This window comes from Dysidea avara, chromosome 3, assembly GCF_963678975.1.
Source record: "Dysidea avara chromosome 3, odDysAvar1.4, whole genome shotgun sequence".
Lineage (NCBI taxonomy): Eukaryota > Metazoa > Porifera > Demospongiae > Dictyoceratida > Dysideidae > Dysidea > Dysidea avara.
In genome coordinates, this window is record NC_089274.1 from 39,360,325 (window position 1) to 39,379,880 (window position 19,556).

Here is a 19,556-nt window from a genome sequence, read left to right on the forward strand (position 1 = left end):
TAGCAGCTTTCAACGATTGCGTCTGTTGTGTTTGTTTGCTACTGGCCAGTTGCTGCAGTTTGAATAGACTCCTTAGCAGTTTGCTGTAAGTGTTGCACCGATAATTCTTTAACAGCCGATATAACTTAGGTGATTTTGCAGGTATCGGTATCGGCTATGAAGAGGAGGTTATTTGCCAATAACCTAAACCCACAATCAATCATTAACGACAGTAATAAACACATGACAGTATGAAACAAAGTGAATATTTAGCCGGTCACCGGTCACGGTGCAAATATTTATTTAGCCGGTTGTTTGTTGTATAAACATTAGGAAGTGTCACCTATAACTCTAGTATCAAACACACCTCTTGTTTTTGTACTATTTAAATGTTACAAATATAACCCACACCAATGAAGAAGAAACCAAAGCTGAACCCAACCCTAACCCTAACGCTGACCTGATATTTGCCACTCGCAAACCCGGGCCAATCCTAGCTTACCTCGAACTCACCGAAAAACTTACCTTCATACAGACAGTGAAAGTTATTATTACGTTTAAGAGGCAAACATCAGGTTAGCTTTAGGTTTGGAAACTATTTTTTTCCTAAGTCTCTGCCATCAGTAGCTATCAGCATAGTATCAGTGAGTCCAAATAGAGATCCATGCCATGGCAAGTATGTTTACCATGCTGATTTGTGTTTCTTTTGTTTAGTTTCTTTTGTTTTTTCCCTTTTGATGTGTTGACAACTTCTGTTAATCATTTAAAGCTAAAACTGAAACGTTTTTGTTTTTAAATTCTAATTAATTTTCTGTAACTTTCATCTTATTGTTTGCATGTATATTTGTTTTTGTAGCTGTTTGTGTGGTATAGTTGTATGTTGTGTGTAATTTTTGTGGGGAAGCACCCAGTACAGGCTTATGCCTTTTGTGTGATCCCTGTCATTGACAAAAATTGTTTATAAATAAATTTCAGCAATCTCTATTTCCCAGTAACTACATGTGTTCAAAAAGATTACGCACCTATTTATTGATTATCGCCAATTAATTACCCAATTACCGGTTTACTTTTCAATTAAGCTTGTAAGCGCAGGCGCTTATATACGGGAACAAGACGATTTCCCTTATTCTCAAGCTTGTTGGTTCCTTGAATAGACATGGATCTTGAAGGTTTAGTGCTGGAAGCTAAGAATCACGCTATTGAGAACGGCGTGTTGAAGAAAAGTATTAACCAGGAAAGAATGGTAGATCTAATCCCGTTTACGCTGTGGCCTACGCAGTTCCCGAAGAAGCAGTTTGATTTCTTAACTCAACTACAGACAGATTTCAACTTATTGATAGATGGAATTAGTCAAAGCAAGCGATTACTCCTGGATTCTTTACAGCAGTGAGTGTTAAAATTTATTCTTTAACTGTGCTCTTTTTATGAGTCTAATACCTTTCCAGACTTTAAACTTTTTAAGCGGGGTGAATCAACCCTCAGCTAGCTACGTGTATGCAGAGCCAACTTTTATTCATGCAGCTGTGTTCATACCTTATGGACTCTCGTACGCCATCTGAGAAATCCAATTAGAAATCCATTAAATATTTAGAAATCCCAAAATTTGGAATACTGTTTTTATTTCTGTCTGTTCACGCACTCAATTTCAAGAATGGCAACAAGTCACAACTGCAAAATCATGGTGAAGATCAAGCTTTCAGACGATGACTAAGTAGTTACAATGGCTATTTGGAGTTTTGGCTGCCAGATATTTCGTGAATTAATCTGCACAAACTACACTTTTGCTCTTGTCAAGGAGAAAACACAAAGCAAGATATAGCTGCTGCTAAAGACTTTACAACAGTAGTACACAACTTGCGAAAATTCTTCCTTTAAAGTTTGTCCAGCAAGATTTCCAACTGCACTTCACCATTAGCAGTGGGTGTGGTCACTCGTGGCACAAGCTAATTAACTTGACAGACAACTAGTGGCTTTGCGTACAATCATCCTCAACTCCTTACTAGTGTCTCAAGTGTAACTGTCCACGGTGAAAATTGTTCATGTCGTCGAATTCTTGCGGTCTTTTGCTGTAATTCCAATTGTCACTATGAGCCAGGTTGCACATGCACATATTTGAATATCACTTATTATGTCATTAAAATAATGCACCCTTCGAACCAGTGAATGAATGTAGTACATTCGTTTATGTACTACTGAAAAGAAAATAAAAATTGTATTTAATGTTCATTGAAATATTACACATATTTGGCAATCATAAGCTATCCCTTGATTTGTACACCAATTGCATTGTTTAAAGTGTATTGTTCCTAGCTCAACCTATGCACTGATGTTTACCACTACTGCATGATGATGCGCATGGTGGCTTCCACTAGTTTAAGAACCATTGCGAAGCCATCATGTGTGGTTCTTACCAATCAACAAGCCTTTCACAACAATCTGAAACCACGTAGCAGGATCCCAAAAATCTGGAGGTGCCAGAACAAAACTGCTATACTGCATTCACCAGACCCTTTTCCTTTCCAACCCAATACAAAAAAAAAGAAAAGTGGTCTGGTTAATACCTATCTGCCATCCTGCACAATGGTTCTATCTGTATCACATGAAGTAGCCACTTTGATACCTAAATTGAATTGTCTTTTAATTTTCACCAGGTAGTAGTACTAGAAAAATCATCTAGGAACAGACTGGAAATTAACTAAGTATGAGATTTCCATATTAGCTAATTTCTAGCCTAAGATCAGAGAGGATTATAACTAGTCTTTGTTGATCTGACATTATGTCAGATCAAAGTCAAAGATGATCTGACATTGTATGGCAATGCTTAGCAGTATGCGTAAGCATGCCAAGTTGGGGCATACCCCTGAAAAAAATTTCAAAGCTTAGATGTGAGTATTTTGACACCCAAAACTCCTTCAGCAGCCATGCACTGTTACGTTGTTAAACCACATACATAATTATACAACTAAGTACTAAGAATAATACGAAATGCGGTTAAAATTACGTCATTAATAATGAATAAATAAGTAAATAATGTTTGAGAAAACTACGAGGCCTAGAGACATGAGCTAAGTGGGGATAGATTCGCCTGTGAATGAAGGCACAACCGTATAATAAGTATGCCTGTTTGTGCTGATGACTTTACCGTACGTGTAATTCTATATAACACCCAGCACCACACCCTTGTTTAATTACAGGAGAAGATTAGTAAACGTCCACAGGGTGACTACAGCAGAGCCAGAGGCCACCTTACACGTAAACAACAACATTAGATTACAAGTATGTTTAAATGTTTGTAACTATGTATTTTGTATGCAGGATATGCGCTCCAGGCGTCATGCAGTGAACAACCAGCTGATGACCAGTTGGGATACCAGCTGGAACAACAAGGTAATGAGTAATGCAATACTTGTACTGGTAGTTGTATTATACATCTTCATCTTTCGTCTGGCTTGCTAGCAGCTGGAATTATTTTCCACTCGGCTTAACTACTACTCTACTGTGAGTCTGTAATAGCTAAACAAGAAGCCGATGCAGTACTGCATATACAACAATGTGTAACTATCTCCTGTATGTTGTGCATGGCTGTATGCATAATATTATAGACTGTGATCACTGTGCCAATGCCACACCGCTGATATACTGGCACATATACTGGCACATCACCAGTGGCCACCTCTAGTTACAACAGAGTCTGTTATGCCATATTGGCTTGATTGGGATCAATTGCTAATTGTGCCTTCACCATGTCCCTTGTTCTGCATAGCCTCACTTCACTGCTGAGTAATCTTCAGACACACGTCACACCTACAATATATAGTTACTTTCAATATAGCTAACTTAACTTGGTTTTTGTGTAGGTTGTGTTTTAGTATTGTGGCTTTCTGATGCCAGTTAAACTCCCTTGCCTGTGTATGTATGCATATGTATCATTTCCACCGGTACACACACACTGCTCTGAGTACTGCCTATGGCACTGTTTATACTTGCCCAATGGGTAGGTTGCTATGTTGGTGTATGTACTTGGTTGTATGTGACGTGGTCCTAGTAAATGTAATAATAACATTATGATGATTTGATATGAAATTATCCAATGTGATGTTTTAACTGCAGGACATTTAAAACCCCTTTAGAAGTCACTAAAATAATGTGTGAGCATGTGGTAGAATGGTGCAGATTGTACTTCGTTGAAAGGTGCAGGTTCGATTCCCTAAGTCATACAACCTTTTTCGCTTTTTAAAACCTTTTAGGTACACCTTTTAAAAATCTGTTCGACTGCTCTATTAGAGTATATCGATCTTTTCTAGCGGAAATCAGTCGGCCATCCTTGACCGGCTCAGTACGTAATTGGGCAGTCTTCGAGCCAGTTGGTCGGTAAATGTCCAATGGCCAACCGTTATAATCCACTCTGCCCTTGGAAGAGAGATTATTATGCATGCTCTGCATCTTGTTCTGATCATGTTATTTACAGGGTAAATACCATATAGCCTAAATGTTTCTAGGGATTAATTTTTCAAGGTTGAGCTGTGTTACCTAATTTAAATTTTTCACAGATTTATAGCAACTTCCAAAATGTATGGTGATCCCAAAACTCCAAAATCAGCAAAAAAATTTCCCATCAAAATATTTAGGGTATATGGTATATTGCCTAACATACACCTTCTAGACTGAAAGAAAATACCTTTTTGTTTGTCTACATTTACAGATGTACGTGCCATTATACTACTGTACTGTGTTGCCCTTTATATAAATTCAGCTGTATTCAAAGGAGTCATGTATTGTTTTGGTATGTGTAGGGTACTCAACTATGATGAGTTCACCAGAAGATTAGTTGAAATTTATAATGAAGTTGATCAGAGTAAACAGGTGATCAGTGCTGTTGTACAGTATGCATGTACCAATTATGGCTACAGTTCACAGACATTCCTTTGTATGACCACACAATGACCACACAGTGGTCATCTCTAGTAGGTTTCAAAAACAGCTAAGGTGGTCACATTATTAAGACCATATTTGCTTATTCAGCCACGGGCACATGCCTGGTTCCTGAAATCTTTTCCCAAAGACCATGTGTGTATGTATGGTTCTACGTATGTTGGTCCACATCCATGCATGTGAGAAAGCAGCCAGTACGTATATGAAAAACTAAAAGTTTTATAGAGTCTGTATTAAACTTCCACACTGTTCTCACTTGTGAGGTTGCTTATTTATGCTGGATTGAGCCACAGGTTTATATAACAGGGTACCAGTTGTAAAGGGATTCTCTATTGTTGGTGGTAGGTTTGTCTCTTTCTAATGTGAATGAAGAGCAGCCTTGAAGTTTTGTATACTTGAGAAGATACATTTTGTATTTATTGCGGTTTGTTTGAAATAGTCTTGCTAGCCTCACACGCTTGATCTGTACAGGCTCTGGTGTCACTCAATACCAAAGCCTGGAAACCTTTCAAAACTGTTTGTACAGGAAATTAATTGTGGCTATGTAAGTAATGAAATCATGACAAGCTGCAAAAATTTAAGCCTTCTGCAGTAAACATCTCTTGATAATGCTGATTGTCCATCCTCTCTTCGCTTTTAGCATCATGCTTCATATTCACTTCACTACTACAACAATTACGAAGTGTTGGACCTTCGTTCATGTACTGAGTAGTTATAATTGTTCATCGAATACATGATCTTATCATTACACTATGAAGTTTAACCAGGTCTATGACACAATTGAAGATATCAAATTTCGTTGGTGACTTACAATCTTTATCTTAAACAGCTTCCACTCAACTCAGCATTGTATTAAGTGATACAAACCCTCTGTGGGTTAGCCAAGCAAGACTATGTTCCTTTAGCAGTGCCTAACAACACAAACAAAACAATCATGAAATGACATGAACTATTTAAATTTTATGCAAGACAGTTGTATGATATCCATAAATCTCTCTCATGTAAATACCATGTACTAGTGAACCGGTACTTTTCTGAGCATGTATACAACATTCCTCAATGATTGGTCAACTACTCTTGATTTTGATTAATTCTGAAATCTATTAATTACGTAGGATTTTATGTTTTTGAACCAAAACCCTACTGAGCCTTATTTCTACTGTGAAGCACATTCATGGGTCCCTTCAAGTTGTTCATACTGATCCATTTTTAATTCTTTGCAGAGTGGCATTACTCTAGGTATCAGCAGATGTGACTACATGTTAAGTGATGAACCAGATATGGTGTCACCCAAACTAGTGGAGATGAACACGATATCTGTCAGTTACATGGGGATCTCCCCTGAAGTTGCTAAACTCCATAGGTAAAATTATAATTGAACAAAAGTGAAGCAGATCTGTGATAGAAAGAATATCATTTGTATGTACAGTGCTCCCTTGAACCTCTGATATGCAAACACTTGGTTATCCGAAGGGTAGAAATGACTGTTCTATTAGAGTATTTGTACAGGGCTCTGTATATAAAAGAATGGGCTTTGATTATCCGAACTTTTTAATTATCTGAACATGTCTTGGTCCCAAGAAGGTCGGATAATCAAGGGAGCACTGTTAATGTCTTATCATAGTACGTCTGTTTTGTCAGGCTTCAGAGTATTGTATAATTTGCTTCCTTTTTGCATGCAGAGTTCTACAAGTAAAGCATAAGGATGATAGTTACAGAGAGCATTACACTGGAGAAGTACGTATAAATGTGTTTTGTATGTATTCGTTGTATAGTTACATGACTTGACATGTAGGACCATGTCCTAGTTGTCAAGGTGTTCTCCCACTTTTGAACTCTTGGTTTCATTATTAAACTAGTAGTTTAGGACCTTGCATGAGTATGTGGATTGATCTGTCTATTAAATATGTATTAACTTTTTGAAGGGCTGTAAGTTTCCCAGGTTTTGTAACCTACAGGATTGTTGCCTCAAAGTTGTAGTGTGTCCGCCTTTTAGTAAGATTGTCTTATTGAAGTGGCCATGTCCAACATCCTGTACTGAAGTAAATGTGTACTTTCGAGCCCTCAGTGATAAAACTACCTTGTTATTAAGAATAATTTTTAGTCCCAGAGGTGGCCACTTTGATAAGGTACACTGTATGATTATTGTATCATTCAACCCTGAAGAAGTTCTAGTGTTCCACCAATACAGAAAAAATACCTACCGATCTGATACCAATACCATAAAAGGGATAGGAAACGCAATAACGTGACATCACGAAATCCGTACATTTCTATTGGAATTCCGTGTATTACGTCACGAACATACTCGTTATGCTTGCTGTGCTTGTATCAAAGAGAAACAAATTCTTGTAACGACAGAATTTTGCAACCAAAAACTGTGAAACTTTGCTACAATTAACCCAAGGAAGTAATCGAGGGAACTAGGATGGTACCAACCCTCAAAAAAGTTATGCGCAAAATTAAAGGAGATTGAAAGTGAAAAATGGCCCAAAAATTACTTTAAACCACTTTACTTTCTTCGTAAATATATTCTGTCCTTTTAACTGTGATAAACCTATTCCTTACCATTTAACAGAGAGAACCAGAGGAAATATCAGAGCAAAACAGAAACTGTTGCTTGAAGAAACGACTAAGTATCTTCCATTTTTTACCAAAAGTTTAAACCACCTTGCAGTACAACGCAATGGTAAAAGACTGTGTTGGTGACACGCCTAGCTTACCACAAGATTTGAAAGTGGAACGGGCTATAAAAGAAGCGGATGGATGAGGCATGAAGGTACTATGAACGAAAGTATGACAGCATGTAACAATCACGGTTAATGTGATGCGCTTTGTTACAAAATCTACAGTCTGAATTCTCTTGCCAAAATCTCTCACATAGGCCTAAATACTTGCTGTAGTCTGTTGGATTACTATTTACACTGCTTAGAACACTAATTCCCATGCTTGAGCACAAAACTGTCTTGTCCTTTCAAGTCACGCGTAACAGAAATCAAACCGGAAATTGCTTGCATTTCCTATCCCTTTTACTCTATTATCTATGCCAATACCTACCAATACTGGTAATTGCCATATAATTATTTTATGTTTGCTCATGGCTATAATTTTATTGTCTTGTATTTCTTTGCACTAGTGTTTCACAGTGGAACCTCAATTATCCGAATCTCTTGGGACCAGGGGTGGTCCATAAGTCAGTCCGTATCTCTGAAACTGTGTATAAATAACCATAAAACAGCAATAAAGAAAATTTTTTAAATTATCAGCATTATTAACTACCCTAAATAGAACAGTCACTGCTCTAATACAGCAGTCATTTCTGTAGTTCAGTTAACTGAGAATCCAGATAAGTGGGGTCCAGATAACTGAGGTTCCACTGTATAACAAAGTAAATTTCTATTAGGATAGATTTGCACTAGAGTATATCTTTTTCAAGAGAGTGTGATAATTTCAGTTACTCAAAGTTCTCCAGAGCGAATCTTGCACCTTTTATGCTAGAATAATGCTTAACACTACTTCAAATCTGTTATGCCCCAAGTTTTAATTACTATTGCTAGCATTTATGATGATAATGACAATCGGTGTGAGTGACTGTTAGTCGGTATAGTAGCCTAATAACCGATACTGACTGGTACAGGAATGGCAAATTTCGGGCTTCAATTCAATACCAATCCGATTATCGGTGGAACACTAAAAGGTTTTAAATTTGTTTTGCTGTGTCATTGCATCACATTTATACATGTTTAGATTGCACATGTGGATAGCATCTCAATGATCTCTGATGCAATGGCATTAGCTTGGAAAGAGTATGGACGACCAAAGTAGGGAAACCTATGCATGCTCTGATAATTGTATGCATGTTGTTTGTAGGGCAGTGTTTGCTATGGTGGTGAAAAACGAAGAGTCAAACGTTTTTGATCAAAGCAGGATAGAAAGCAGTTTAGCACTAAGGTGAGTAGGCAGTACCAAATGCAAATTTTCCCATGGTGTTTGCATGCTCCACACTGTGACATTGGTGTGTCAAGTAGCTAGTATATAGAAGTTGAGTTGGATCCTGAAAAATAGCTATAATCCCTGTAAAAATGAAAAGGTGGATTTTTTCTGAAGAGAATTAACATTTCAGCCAAACAGATGGTTGGAAACAGACATGTGTGGTTTGGCTCCATTACAAGTTCAGGAGAGGGTTGTTATAAACTACATTTTATGGCTTTCCCAAAGGAAATGTATGATTTTTACAGTATATAGCATTGTTTACAATGGGTAAAATACTTGTGTACTATTAAAAAATTCTGTAAATTTTTTTGAATGCTTTGTTCTTAGTGAAGAAAGGGCCTAACGATTAAAACCTGTATACCACCTTATTCGCTTACTCAAGAGGAGTTCAAAAATCTTCGTTTTGTTGCAGTAGACTAAAGGAGTTATGGACATTTGTTTACATCCAGTCAAAGCAATAGTATGCCATTGATCTTTCTTCAGTGAATTCGCCTTTGTATGTAGTGAAGAAAAGTGATACAAGGGAATACTTACTCAGTAATTGATTCCTCCTATTTACTGTTTACACGATGGTGCAAGTTGCAACTCTGTATGTTGCTAACTTTTTAAGTTACAACTGTTTCAGTAAGTGCCTGTTATTTATTTTCCCTCTACTTGTTGTACAAATCGATTTTTCTGTCGCTTTGCAGGGCTGTAGTTATTGGCACACGAGGCTGAAACTTTTCCAGAGCATGCACTTGACTAAGTAGATTATAAGTATTAGAATTTGAAAAAAAAATGTATGATTATGTTGGGTTTTCGCAGATCAGGTCACATATTCACATTTTTAGTGGGTCAAGCAGTGCTACAGATGTGTCAAATTTCAAGATCATGAGTAATTTATCCATGAGATAAATTATTACATGTTTTTAAGGATCCTGCTCAACGCGTACTTTACTATACTAGGCCTAGATAAACATCAAACTGTCTTGTCCAACCATTATGTAGCATATGGAAACGATACAGTACAATGGTACTATATAGTAGGGACAATAATGAAGGTGTGGGTGTGGCCCGCGATAAAATATCACCCAAATACTTGCCTCAATTTCCCCTTATGACAACACGACAGTACTGTCTAGCCCAAAAGTGCCTTCAGATCAACTCAAAACGTTTTCGTCAAGTTGCTCCAGAATTATAAAAATATTGAACAGAATTTTCTATTGCCTGCCTGCCTGATGCTTTCAGTCAACTGTAGCAGAAAAGTGGCTGCAGCTATGGCCCTACTTCTTTCATAGAAACTCTTTGAATTCACTTAAGAAGAATCCTTTGGAATACTGATAGTCAAATAATACGTGCGCTATTATCTTACTTTTATCCTTCCATATATTAGAGCGGCCGTAGCACAGTACAGCTTTTGATCTCCAGGCATGCACATTTTGCAATGTCATTGTACCAACATATTGGAATACACATGTGGGTAGTTCAGTGAGCTGGGCTGTTCTTTGTTATAGACAAGATGTCGCCTGCCACCAGCTAGGAAATGGACTGCTTGTGGAATAGTATGACAAAGCATCAGTGTTGAAACCAGGTCAATGCTGCTGACCCACTGACCTGGACAGCAATCTGGGTCAGACCCGGATTTGACCCGGATGTGACCCAGATTAATTAAAGCCGAGGCGTGCGATAAGAGCTATGTTTTGAGTAGTCTCGAGCGAGTGAGACTACATTTTGAGCGTTCGATTCATGTTGAGTAAACGAGTAGTTATGTGCTAACTAAGCCGGTAAGCTTATGATTTAAAATCAGTCAATGGGTTTGGTTCCACGTAGCTACTATGAGTTTGCAGACAGTAATTGGGTGTGGCTTCGTGCATACTTAGTATGATGATAAACGTCTTATTGATTATTAAAACAATATGTAGTATACAAACAGGGGCCTAGACTCAGGTAGGGTTGGGCGATATTGAAAATTTCCTCCCACAGTTATTGTGGAGCTTATTATCACGATTATTGCAAATATCACGGAACTATAGCAAGTACACTCAAAACTGTTTACACAGTATAATGCATATAATGCATGGGTGAACTTTGTTTACCATCTAGCTAGGAGTTTGGAAAAACTTATAGAGCATGGAGTGCATATAAATTTTGAAGGAGAGATAGCTAGTTTCTATCTATGTATATAGCTAGCAGATAATTTACTAAGGCTTACTAATGTGAAGCCAAAATTTTTATCCCACAATCACAGAAGTGCTGTAATACCAAGAGTTAATAATAAGAGAGGAGAGTGTCTAACGCTTTATAGGCCTGTAATAGATGATTGCGCAGAAGTTAAACGGCTTCCTTTCCGTGTAACGTACAGGCTTCTAGTATTTGTTTGTTTCCTTACTGCAATTAGTTTAGTCGCACCGTGATGAATCCTCGAGAATATTCAAAGACTGAACTAAAGACTGAGCTGTATGTACAGGGAACAGTGCTCCTTCAATTGAAGAATGCTCAAAGGTAGGGTAACATGGCGACGCAGTGAAAATTCAAAGCGATGCTCCGCCTTTGGTTCAGTGTTTATTGGTTTCTCAGACGCTCTCCCCCAGAGTTATCTTCGAGGTTAACAGCCACACTTCTTTACGCAACAGAGCGATGCTCTTCGTGATGAACTTGAACATCGAGTTGAAAGCACGCCCTTGTGTCTGGGATAGCCTTTGTGGTTAAATGCAAAAATATACTAGCCAGTCTGTACGTTATGCGGAAAAGAAGCCGTTTAACTTCTGCGCAATCATTTGTTACAGGACTATACAGCGTTAGATACTCTCCTCTCTTATTATTAACTCTTGGTAATACTGATTGACAAGTACAATATGGCATTGTTAACACGTGTAAGTGTGTAGTTGCAGCTGTAGCTATGACGGTTTTTCAAAAACAAGGCGGTATTGGTTATTGCCAGCTGTAATATCGCCTTGTTACCGTCATACCGGTATATTGCCCAACCCTAGACTCAGGGTTACCATACACTGATAGCCAGAGTGATCAGTGCAGGAGCTAGTGCAGTGCAGTGCAGGATCAGTGCAGTGCAGTTTCCCCAATATGTTAAAGTGGGTGTGGCTCACAAAAGTACTTATCCAGCTGCAAGACTAGACTATATACTACTCGTACAATAATCGATTAGTGGGTGTGGCTCCACGCAAGCTTGCAGACAGCAACAGACACAGTTTTGTGCTACAAACTGCACTTACTAATAAATGGGTGTGGCTGAGTGTATGTTTGTAATGCAATAAGTGGGCATGGCTCATGAAAGAGCTATGCAACTAGCGTTTATAAGTTTCCATGGTGTCAAACGAACAATTTCGTTTCTCATATGATCCAATCCGGGTCAGACCAGGATAATTTGTAAACCGGATGACCCAGAGAAAATGTGACCTGGATGACCTGACCCGGTTTCAATGCTACAAAGCATACGTATGTATGAAAGTAGACTATTGTTGTAAGTGAGTTAGTCTTGCGTAGCTGCTTATAAGTGAAGTAGTCTGGCAACTATGCCAGACCTTCTTACTGTTTTACAGTATCTGGACATCATGTACTACTCTGATCCAGCTTGTTCAGTACTTTTTATTGCAGTGGTATTACATTGTCCCTACTCTAGTTTAAAATTCCTAATTTTTTCTTATACTTGTAAATGTTAAGTGAGTAACATGTAATGCGATCATAGTATGTTTATCTTACAGACATCACATCAAGATGATAAGGTGTACTCTTAGCTGGTTACATGATGTAGCTACTCTAGACACTGATGGAAGACTAATAGTGTATGTTACACACAGTATATAGAATTATCCTTCACTCTTGTTGTGATATAGAAATGGCACAGAGGTGGCAGTTGTTTACTACAGAAGTGCATATCACCCTGATCTGTTTGTGTCTGAGAAGGATTGGAGTGCTTACTCTTTGGTGGAGAAGTCCAGAGCTATTAAGTGTCCATCAATTTCATATCACCTATCTGGTTCTAAGAAAATCCAGCAGGTTTTATACAATGCAACTGTATTAGAAAAGTAAGTGGAAATGGGCACATGCCATGTACATATTGACAGATAACAATATCATACAGTACGGTAGTACTGTATATTAGGGATCATGAAGGTTTGGGTTTTTCTGGCCAATAATATCACCCAAAAACCAGCTTCACAATACCATCATGCATGGTGCCTTGGCAGTATTGGTGCTGTTCAATGTTGCTTTGGCCCTAGATGTGCCTTTTGGCATACCGCAGAATGTAAAATGCATGCATCATGCACTTACCTTTGTCCTCCTGTGTTCCATTCTTTTTGGTGACAGTATAAGGTGTCAATTCACAGTAGCACAATGCATGGCTTCCCATTTGTGAATGGGAATCATTTGTATTTTCCCTGGTGACTGGATTGATGCAAAGGTATCTTAATTTGTAATATTGTGTGACAGGCTGAAAATAGGTGATTGCGAAGTGTAATGGCCATATCACTTTTGAGTCAGCAATTGATAGTTGGGGAGAGGGAATGGTCTGTACTTTTCATAGTAACTACAGAGGCACCTCTCCTGCTGTTCTTCATTTGTAGTGCTGTGTAATGGGTTGAACATAAGTGGAAGTGAAGTGTAATGACACTTCACTTTCGAGTCAATTATTGATAGCTGGTGCGCGCATTCAGATGAAAACATTAATTCTGGTGCCATCCTTTCTTTTGATGCAATATGCGTGAATTCACCTGTCATAATAATGTTACAGAAAAAGTAAACAAACAAACAAATTATAAGGAAAATTTTGAATTTTAAGTTTGATTAGGGATCATAGAAAAAAAATAGGATACTGTACTAGTGAACATTTAATCCCTAATTCAGTCATGGGAAGTAGGGATTAAATGTTCAGTAAGTATAGGCAACCTCCTTTGTTTCCCACTTTTTTTTCTATGATCCCTAATCAAACTTAAAATTCAAAATTTTTGGAATAAAATAAACTACCATAGATGTATGTGATTTGATTATTGAGATTTTATGTGGCAAACTTCTACTGTGCTACATAATATCACAATAACTTAATTCTCAATGTCAGCAATCAGCATTCACAATTTGTTTATTACAAAATTACTGAAACGTGTCCTGTCTAAATTAGACCTAGTCTAATACTGGAGCAAATGTATAATAATTGGTTGTTGTCGTACCATGTGACGGGATTATTGATGAAATGCTCCAATTATGAAATTTCGCTTGTGAATTGCAGTATGCTTGTGATAGGAAAGTGATTTGTGTTAGTTTTTTTTTTTTTTTTTTTTTTGCTCTTGAGTTTTAGTGAGATTCGAAAATTTTATCCCAGGAAAATAATAACCTGTATGGTAGAGAAGATACTTATAGTCTTGAATACAACCTACAATTTCCTTATTTAAGCTTGCATCCATTTTAACCAGGCATTATGGTATTACCATTGGATAATACAGTAGTACAGTACATATTATATCATATTTATCTCTTTACAGTTTGATCAGTGATGTAACATCAGTACAAAGAATAAGATCTACTTTTGTAGGACAGTATGCTCTTGATGAAGTATGTACTACTAAATATCAGCGTTGAAACTGTGTCACTACTGCTGACCCAGATGATCTACTGACCCGGACTTTCTTCAGATTAATTAAAACTGAGGCGTGTGGCAAGGGTTTCATTTTGAGTGCTTGATTAGAAATGTTAACAATAGTAGCTATATAAAACTAAACAGGTTAGGTTTATAATTATGATCAGTCAGTGAGAATGGTTCCAAGTAAGTTTAAGACAACAAAATGCGTTTGTTGTGAGTGGGTGTGATGCTTACAAACAATATCACACATTCCTAAGTGGTCATGGTTCATGAAAGAAGCTGGATTTTCGCAATACTAGACTATGCCTCGACAATCAATTAGTGGGCGTGGCCCCATGTAAGCTTGCAGACAGCAATAGACATGGATTCATGAATACCTACAGACTACAATAGTATATTATACTACTCATAAATGGGTGCAGCTACATGTATGCCTACAGACACTAATTCCAAAAAGTGGGCGTGGCTCGCAAAAAGTTGGGCTACAGCAGGACTAGACTATGATGCATTAACACACTTCCATAACATCAAACTAATTAATTAATTTTTCACGTGATTCAACCCCCGGGTCAGATCCAGATAATCTGTAAAGCAGGTCAAACCCGGATAACCCAGACAAAATGTGACCCAGATGACCCAACCCGGTTTCAACGCTGTTACATACATGTACGCAATGTGTAGTGAAATTTGTTTGATAGTTTATGGTGTTGATAGCATGTCACTGTAGTCTAGTTAGCATTCAGTGATTTTCTTTATTTCAATTTGATTCCTTTAAAATCTCTTACAGCACTTAGTGGGTCCAAGTACAGATAAATGTATGTATGGTACAACCTGCTATTAGTGACTACCTCTTTTACCAGCAAACAATTCCCCAGATGAGAAATTTATGTAATGATCCACCTTTATAATTTATGAAAGTTTGACCAGTGAGTGACCAGCTAGCGTCATTATTGCTGTCTTTACAATACACCATTCTTATCATCTACTATGACAGGGTCCTGAAGGTGATAAGATGATTGATATGGCGCTAAACAATCCTCATAACTATGTTCTAAAACCTTCAAGAGAAGGAGGAGGTAAGCTTATGTTTATGTTACTTATTAATTATTCATTCCGATTGTGATGTATTGCTTTATAAAAGCTTGCTTTTGCATTTTTAGTCCTTAAATGTTTAAGGCATTTATCCATTCAATTTCTTAGAGGAATGATTCCTTACTTATAGCGTTGTACTGATAACTGAATTAGCTGATTATTCTAATAGCCAATATTTAAGTGTCATAAATAGCTGATGCCAATAACCAATCTGATATACACTAATAACACTAACACTCATTATTATTATTGACTCATTTGTGACATAAACATTGGTATACAGCTCATTCTAGGTTAAAATAAAATTCGCCATTAAAAAATATTAAAACAACAAATTTTTTTTGCTATAGTAATAGCATGCTACTGCCACATGACGTACAGTATAATATCCTGTTGGTGTTATCTACGCCGCCACCCACGAGGGAATTCAGTTAGGGTATGATGTTAGGGTTAAGCTCAATTCCATTATACTTCAGTGCAATGAGCATCCAATCACGAGGAGCTCATATCATCAGGTTGGGGGGGAGGGGGATGGGCTCACCATGCCAGGCCGATCAATCCAGTAGAACTACTAGTGTTCTGGATACTGATGTAGATATAACAGCTATTTATTTTCAAATGTACTATTTTCACATTTCACTTCTAGCTACACTGTGTTTTAAATTTGCTGTAACAAATTTTCATCATTTACCCAAGTGATGAAAATATGTTGCATTTAAAAATTAAACAACAAATTATTTCAGTGTTGAAATTTTCCGGATTTACAGTAATAGTTGAGAAAAATGGCTGGCGCTACATGTAAACCTAAAACCTCGTAGTTTACATTGAGCAAAGTCTAAAACCTTACAGTTTACTTTGGCATGGCTTGTAGTAACCACTAGACCATCAACATATACAATAACTAGCCTCCCCCACATCATTATAGTACACATTGCTTAATATTGGTGTTAAAATATCACCTGATAATGATTATTGAACTGATTATTAATGCAACACTACCTGTTTGTTGTGATGTGATGAACAACTGCGTATCATTGCTGAATTTTCACACACATTGCAGTGATAGCCATTTGTAAAATTGTTTGCATGATTTGTCACTGAAGGGCAAATCGATCAGCGTTCATTATAAGTACATAGGAAACACCATTTACTAAATGCATATAATGGTTTCCATCAAAATGTACAATTGGTGTCATGCAATCTAAGAAGCTTGTGTTCCATGCACACAAGTGTGTAATTAACAGAAAGGACAGTAATGCACATGCATAGCTACATATGTGCTATCTTTATGAAGCAAGGTGATTTTTCATAACCAGTTGCAGTGTACAGTATTGTAATTACATTCTTAATTTGTAGGCAACAACTACTTTGATGATTCCCTTAAAGCAAAGCTGATAGAAATACAGAACTCAAGAGAGCGGACTGCATTTATTCTTATGCAACGTATTAACCCTCCTGCTAGTGAGGCTGTGATTATTGATACAACTGGTTATCATCAGTTGCAAATAAACAATGAAATAGGCATCTTTGGTGTATTTGTGAAGTAAGTGTGCTGATCCTTACGTTTTTGCCTTCTGTGATGCATATGTATTTTGAACATATGTAGTGGGAGTTATCATGGTGGATTTATCACTTTCTCACTACAGTTGAATGCGCATCGAAGCCGGATCAAAAGATTTCACACCTACACCGCAATGCGTATTCAGTCTGGCTTCATGTCAATTCACCTCGAGAGGTGAATTGGCCGGACTTAATGCGCATTAGCTCAATTTATTTAGGGGTCATCCATTATTTTCAGCCTTTATACGCAAGAGTACAAAGAGTACGCTAGGGGGGAGGGGGTTAAATCACACGTACGCTTATAAAATGATGAATAATCATTGTGTATATACTGTACATAGTATCAACATTTATACAGTATGCTTTGTGAAGGAGGGAGGGGGTTAGAAAAAAGAGTACTCTTTGTACGCTTGCATAAAGACTGAAATTTATGGATGGTCCCTTAGTTATTTATTTATTAAGGCTTTACAGTACAAGTGCTGAAGGTCTATAGGACACCTGGTCCTACAGCCTGTTTAAAGTTGTTACAGGAAGTATGTTTGAAAAGGTGGACAAGGAAGAAAAAAAATCCATGACTGGACCTGGGCAGCCTCGAACCGGCAGCCATCCGATTAACACTTGAACACTTACAATTGGCAAGGGGGCGCCAGATATCTCATGCAAAGCATGGCTATTGCTCCAAGACTAAAGCGACAGCATACCTAGTGTTATACTTGGCTTGTGAAAGTGATACAGTGACCATGAGTGAGTGTTGAAGGAATAGTGTACCCTTCTGAAATAATCGTGCAGGTTTCCTCATAAGAACTAACCAGCTTCTTGGCACCCAACATTTTGTAAGTGTACTAACAACATTCCTCACTGCGAATACTTTTCTGACTTTAGGGAATATGAAGAAGGTAGTATAATGAATGATGCCATTAAAACTTTCATTTCGTAAATGGTAATTAATAAATGTGCTATGAAAGTGAATTGAATTCAGTTGTTGCATATGTAGTGTAAAATAGATTGATGCACATTCAATCCACTCTCAAGTCTGACCGCAGCTTGATCCGCATTCAATGCGCATTAAGTGTGAAAAGGCCTTTAATGATGACCCTTCTTCTCTGTATATTGTCAGCTAGCTCTAGGCAATTATTTGGTGAATATTTATAACTGGAATGATTTAATAATCATTCCAGGTATAAATATTCACCAAATAATTATATTCACCAAATAATCATTCCAGGTATAAATATTCATCATCCTTGGTACAAATCAATACTGGGATGTAATCTAATTGCATTCCAGTGAGTTTAGCAACATCCAGTGCATAAAAATTCTTGCTTTTTTTACAAACAATCAAGTCATTAACCTGTGTATACACATCACAATACTCAAAAACAATAGTCTAATATTTTTTAGATTAATTAGAGAATATACAAACTAGTATATGTAAAACAATTAGTTTTACAATGTTGGAAATTCCTACTGTAGCATTTTTTTGTTCAATAGGGATTTTCCCTCCAAGCTGTTTTGTAACAACATCATTCATATCATGATTCATAATAGAGATCACCTACGTTTTTACCAACATCCTAATAGAACACTCACTACATCACCACCTTAGACAGCTTCCCCAACTGCAAAAAAGCCTTAGAAGTTAAAACTAAATCATTAAGGGGTGTGGTCATCATGTTTTGTTTCAGTGACAAACCTATCATGTAGCTACAGGTACTACTGGGAATCTATTACCTCTTGATAAACTATTCAAGGAAAGTGAGAAGTTAAAGCCTCGATATGGTTTTGTTGCATGAACATCACAAGCAGATAAAAGTAAAGACAAGGTGTAGTCCAATAGTAGGCAGACACTGATTAGAACTCTAAAAGTCATATCACAGACATAGGTTAGGTATTGTGGCAGAGAATATTGGCTGTACAATGCATTATTTAGCCTGTAGCCTTGCAACTGTGGTCAGTCTGGAATACTATATTTTTTGCATTTCTTGTTTTTAATGTACAATAAATACATTATGGTGTAATATTCAACACCAAATACATTATGACTCTTGCATGAAGATACTTTTCATCATCCAGTACAAATTGTTTTTAGTAGTGGGTGCCCTAGTTATTGGGGGGATCCCTACATGTGATTAGAGAACTAGAAGTCACTATTTGTGTAGTACATTCAGGTTGGTATGGGTATATAAATGTAATTTACCAAGTTACATAATGATTTTGCTTCTTGCAGGCATGGAGAGAAAGTGTTACTCAACTCATCAGCTGGTTACTTAATCAGGAGTAAAGCAACTACACAAAATGAAGCAGGTGTTAGTACATCTGGAGCATCCATTGATTCTGTAGCACTAACTTAAATCACCATCAGCTTAGTCAGTGAATCAACAACTATACATGATATATGTATTAATTTTGAAGAGCTTATTCCATTAAA

At 37.2% G+C, this 19,556-nt stretch overlaps 1 protein-coding gene across 1 annotated transcript; it reads left to right on the forward strand.

Annotated features, from left to right (window-relative positions):
- The first annotated feature begins 1,064 nt into the window (after positions 1-1,064).
- LOC136250928 (uncharacterized) lies at positions 1,065-19,556 on the forward strand. Its single transcript, XM_066043274.1, has 12 exons — positions 1,065-1,365; positions 4,773-4,842; positions 6,135-6,274; positions 6,594-6,648; positions 8,659-8,732; positions 8,782-8,862; positions 12,603-12,683; positions 12,735-12,926; positions 14,379-14,448; positions 15,471-15,552; positions 16,925-17,111; positions 19,356-19,556. Exons 1-12 carry the CDS (start codon positions 1,136-1,138, stop codon positions 19,477-19,479), a joined length of 1,386 nt encoding a protein of 461 aa, XP_065899346.1. The 5' UTR covers positions 1,065-1,135; the 3' UTR covers positions 19,480-19,556.

Bases quoted from the DNA above. Each gene is read 5' to 3' on its own strand.
- LOC136250928 (XM_066043274.1), top strand. From the start codon at position 1,136: ATGGATCTTGAAGGTTTAGTGCTGGAAGCTAAGAATCACGCTATTGAG. The intron at 4,843-6,134 runs GTGATCAGTGCT...AATTCTTTGCAG, and splicing joins AAGTTGATCAGAGTAAACAG to AGTGGCATTACTCTAGGTAT. The intron at 8,863-12,602 runs GTGAGTAGGCAG...TTTATCTTACAG, and splicing joins GAAAGCAGTTTAGCACTAAG to ACATCACATCAAGATGATAA.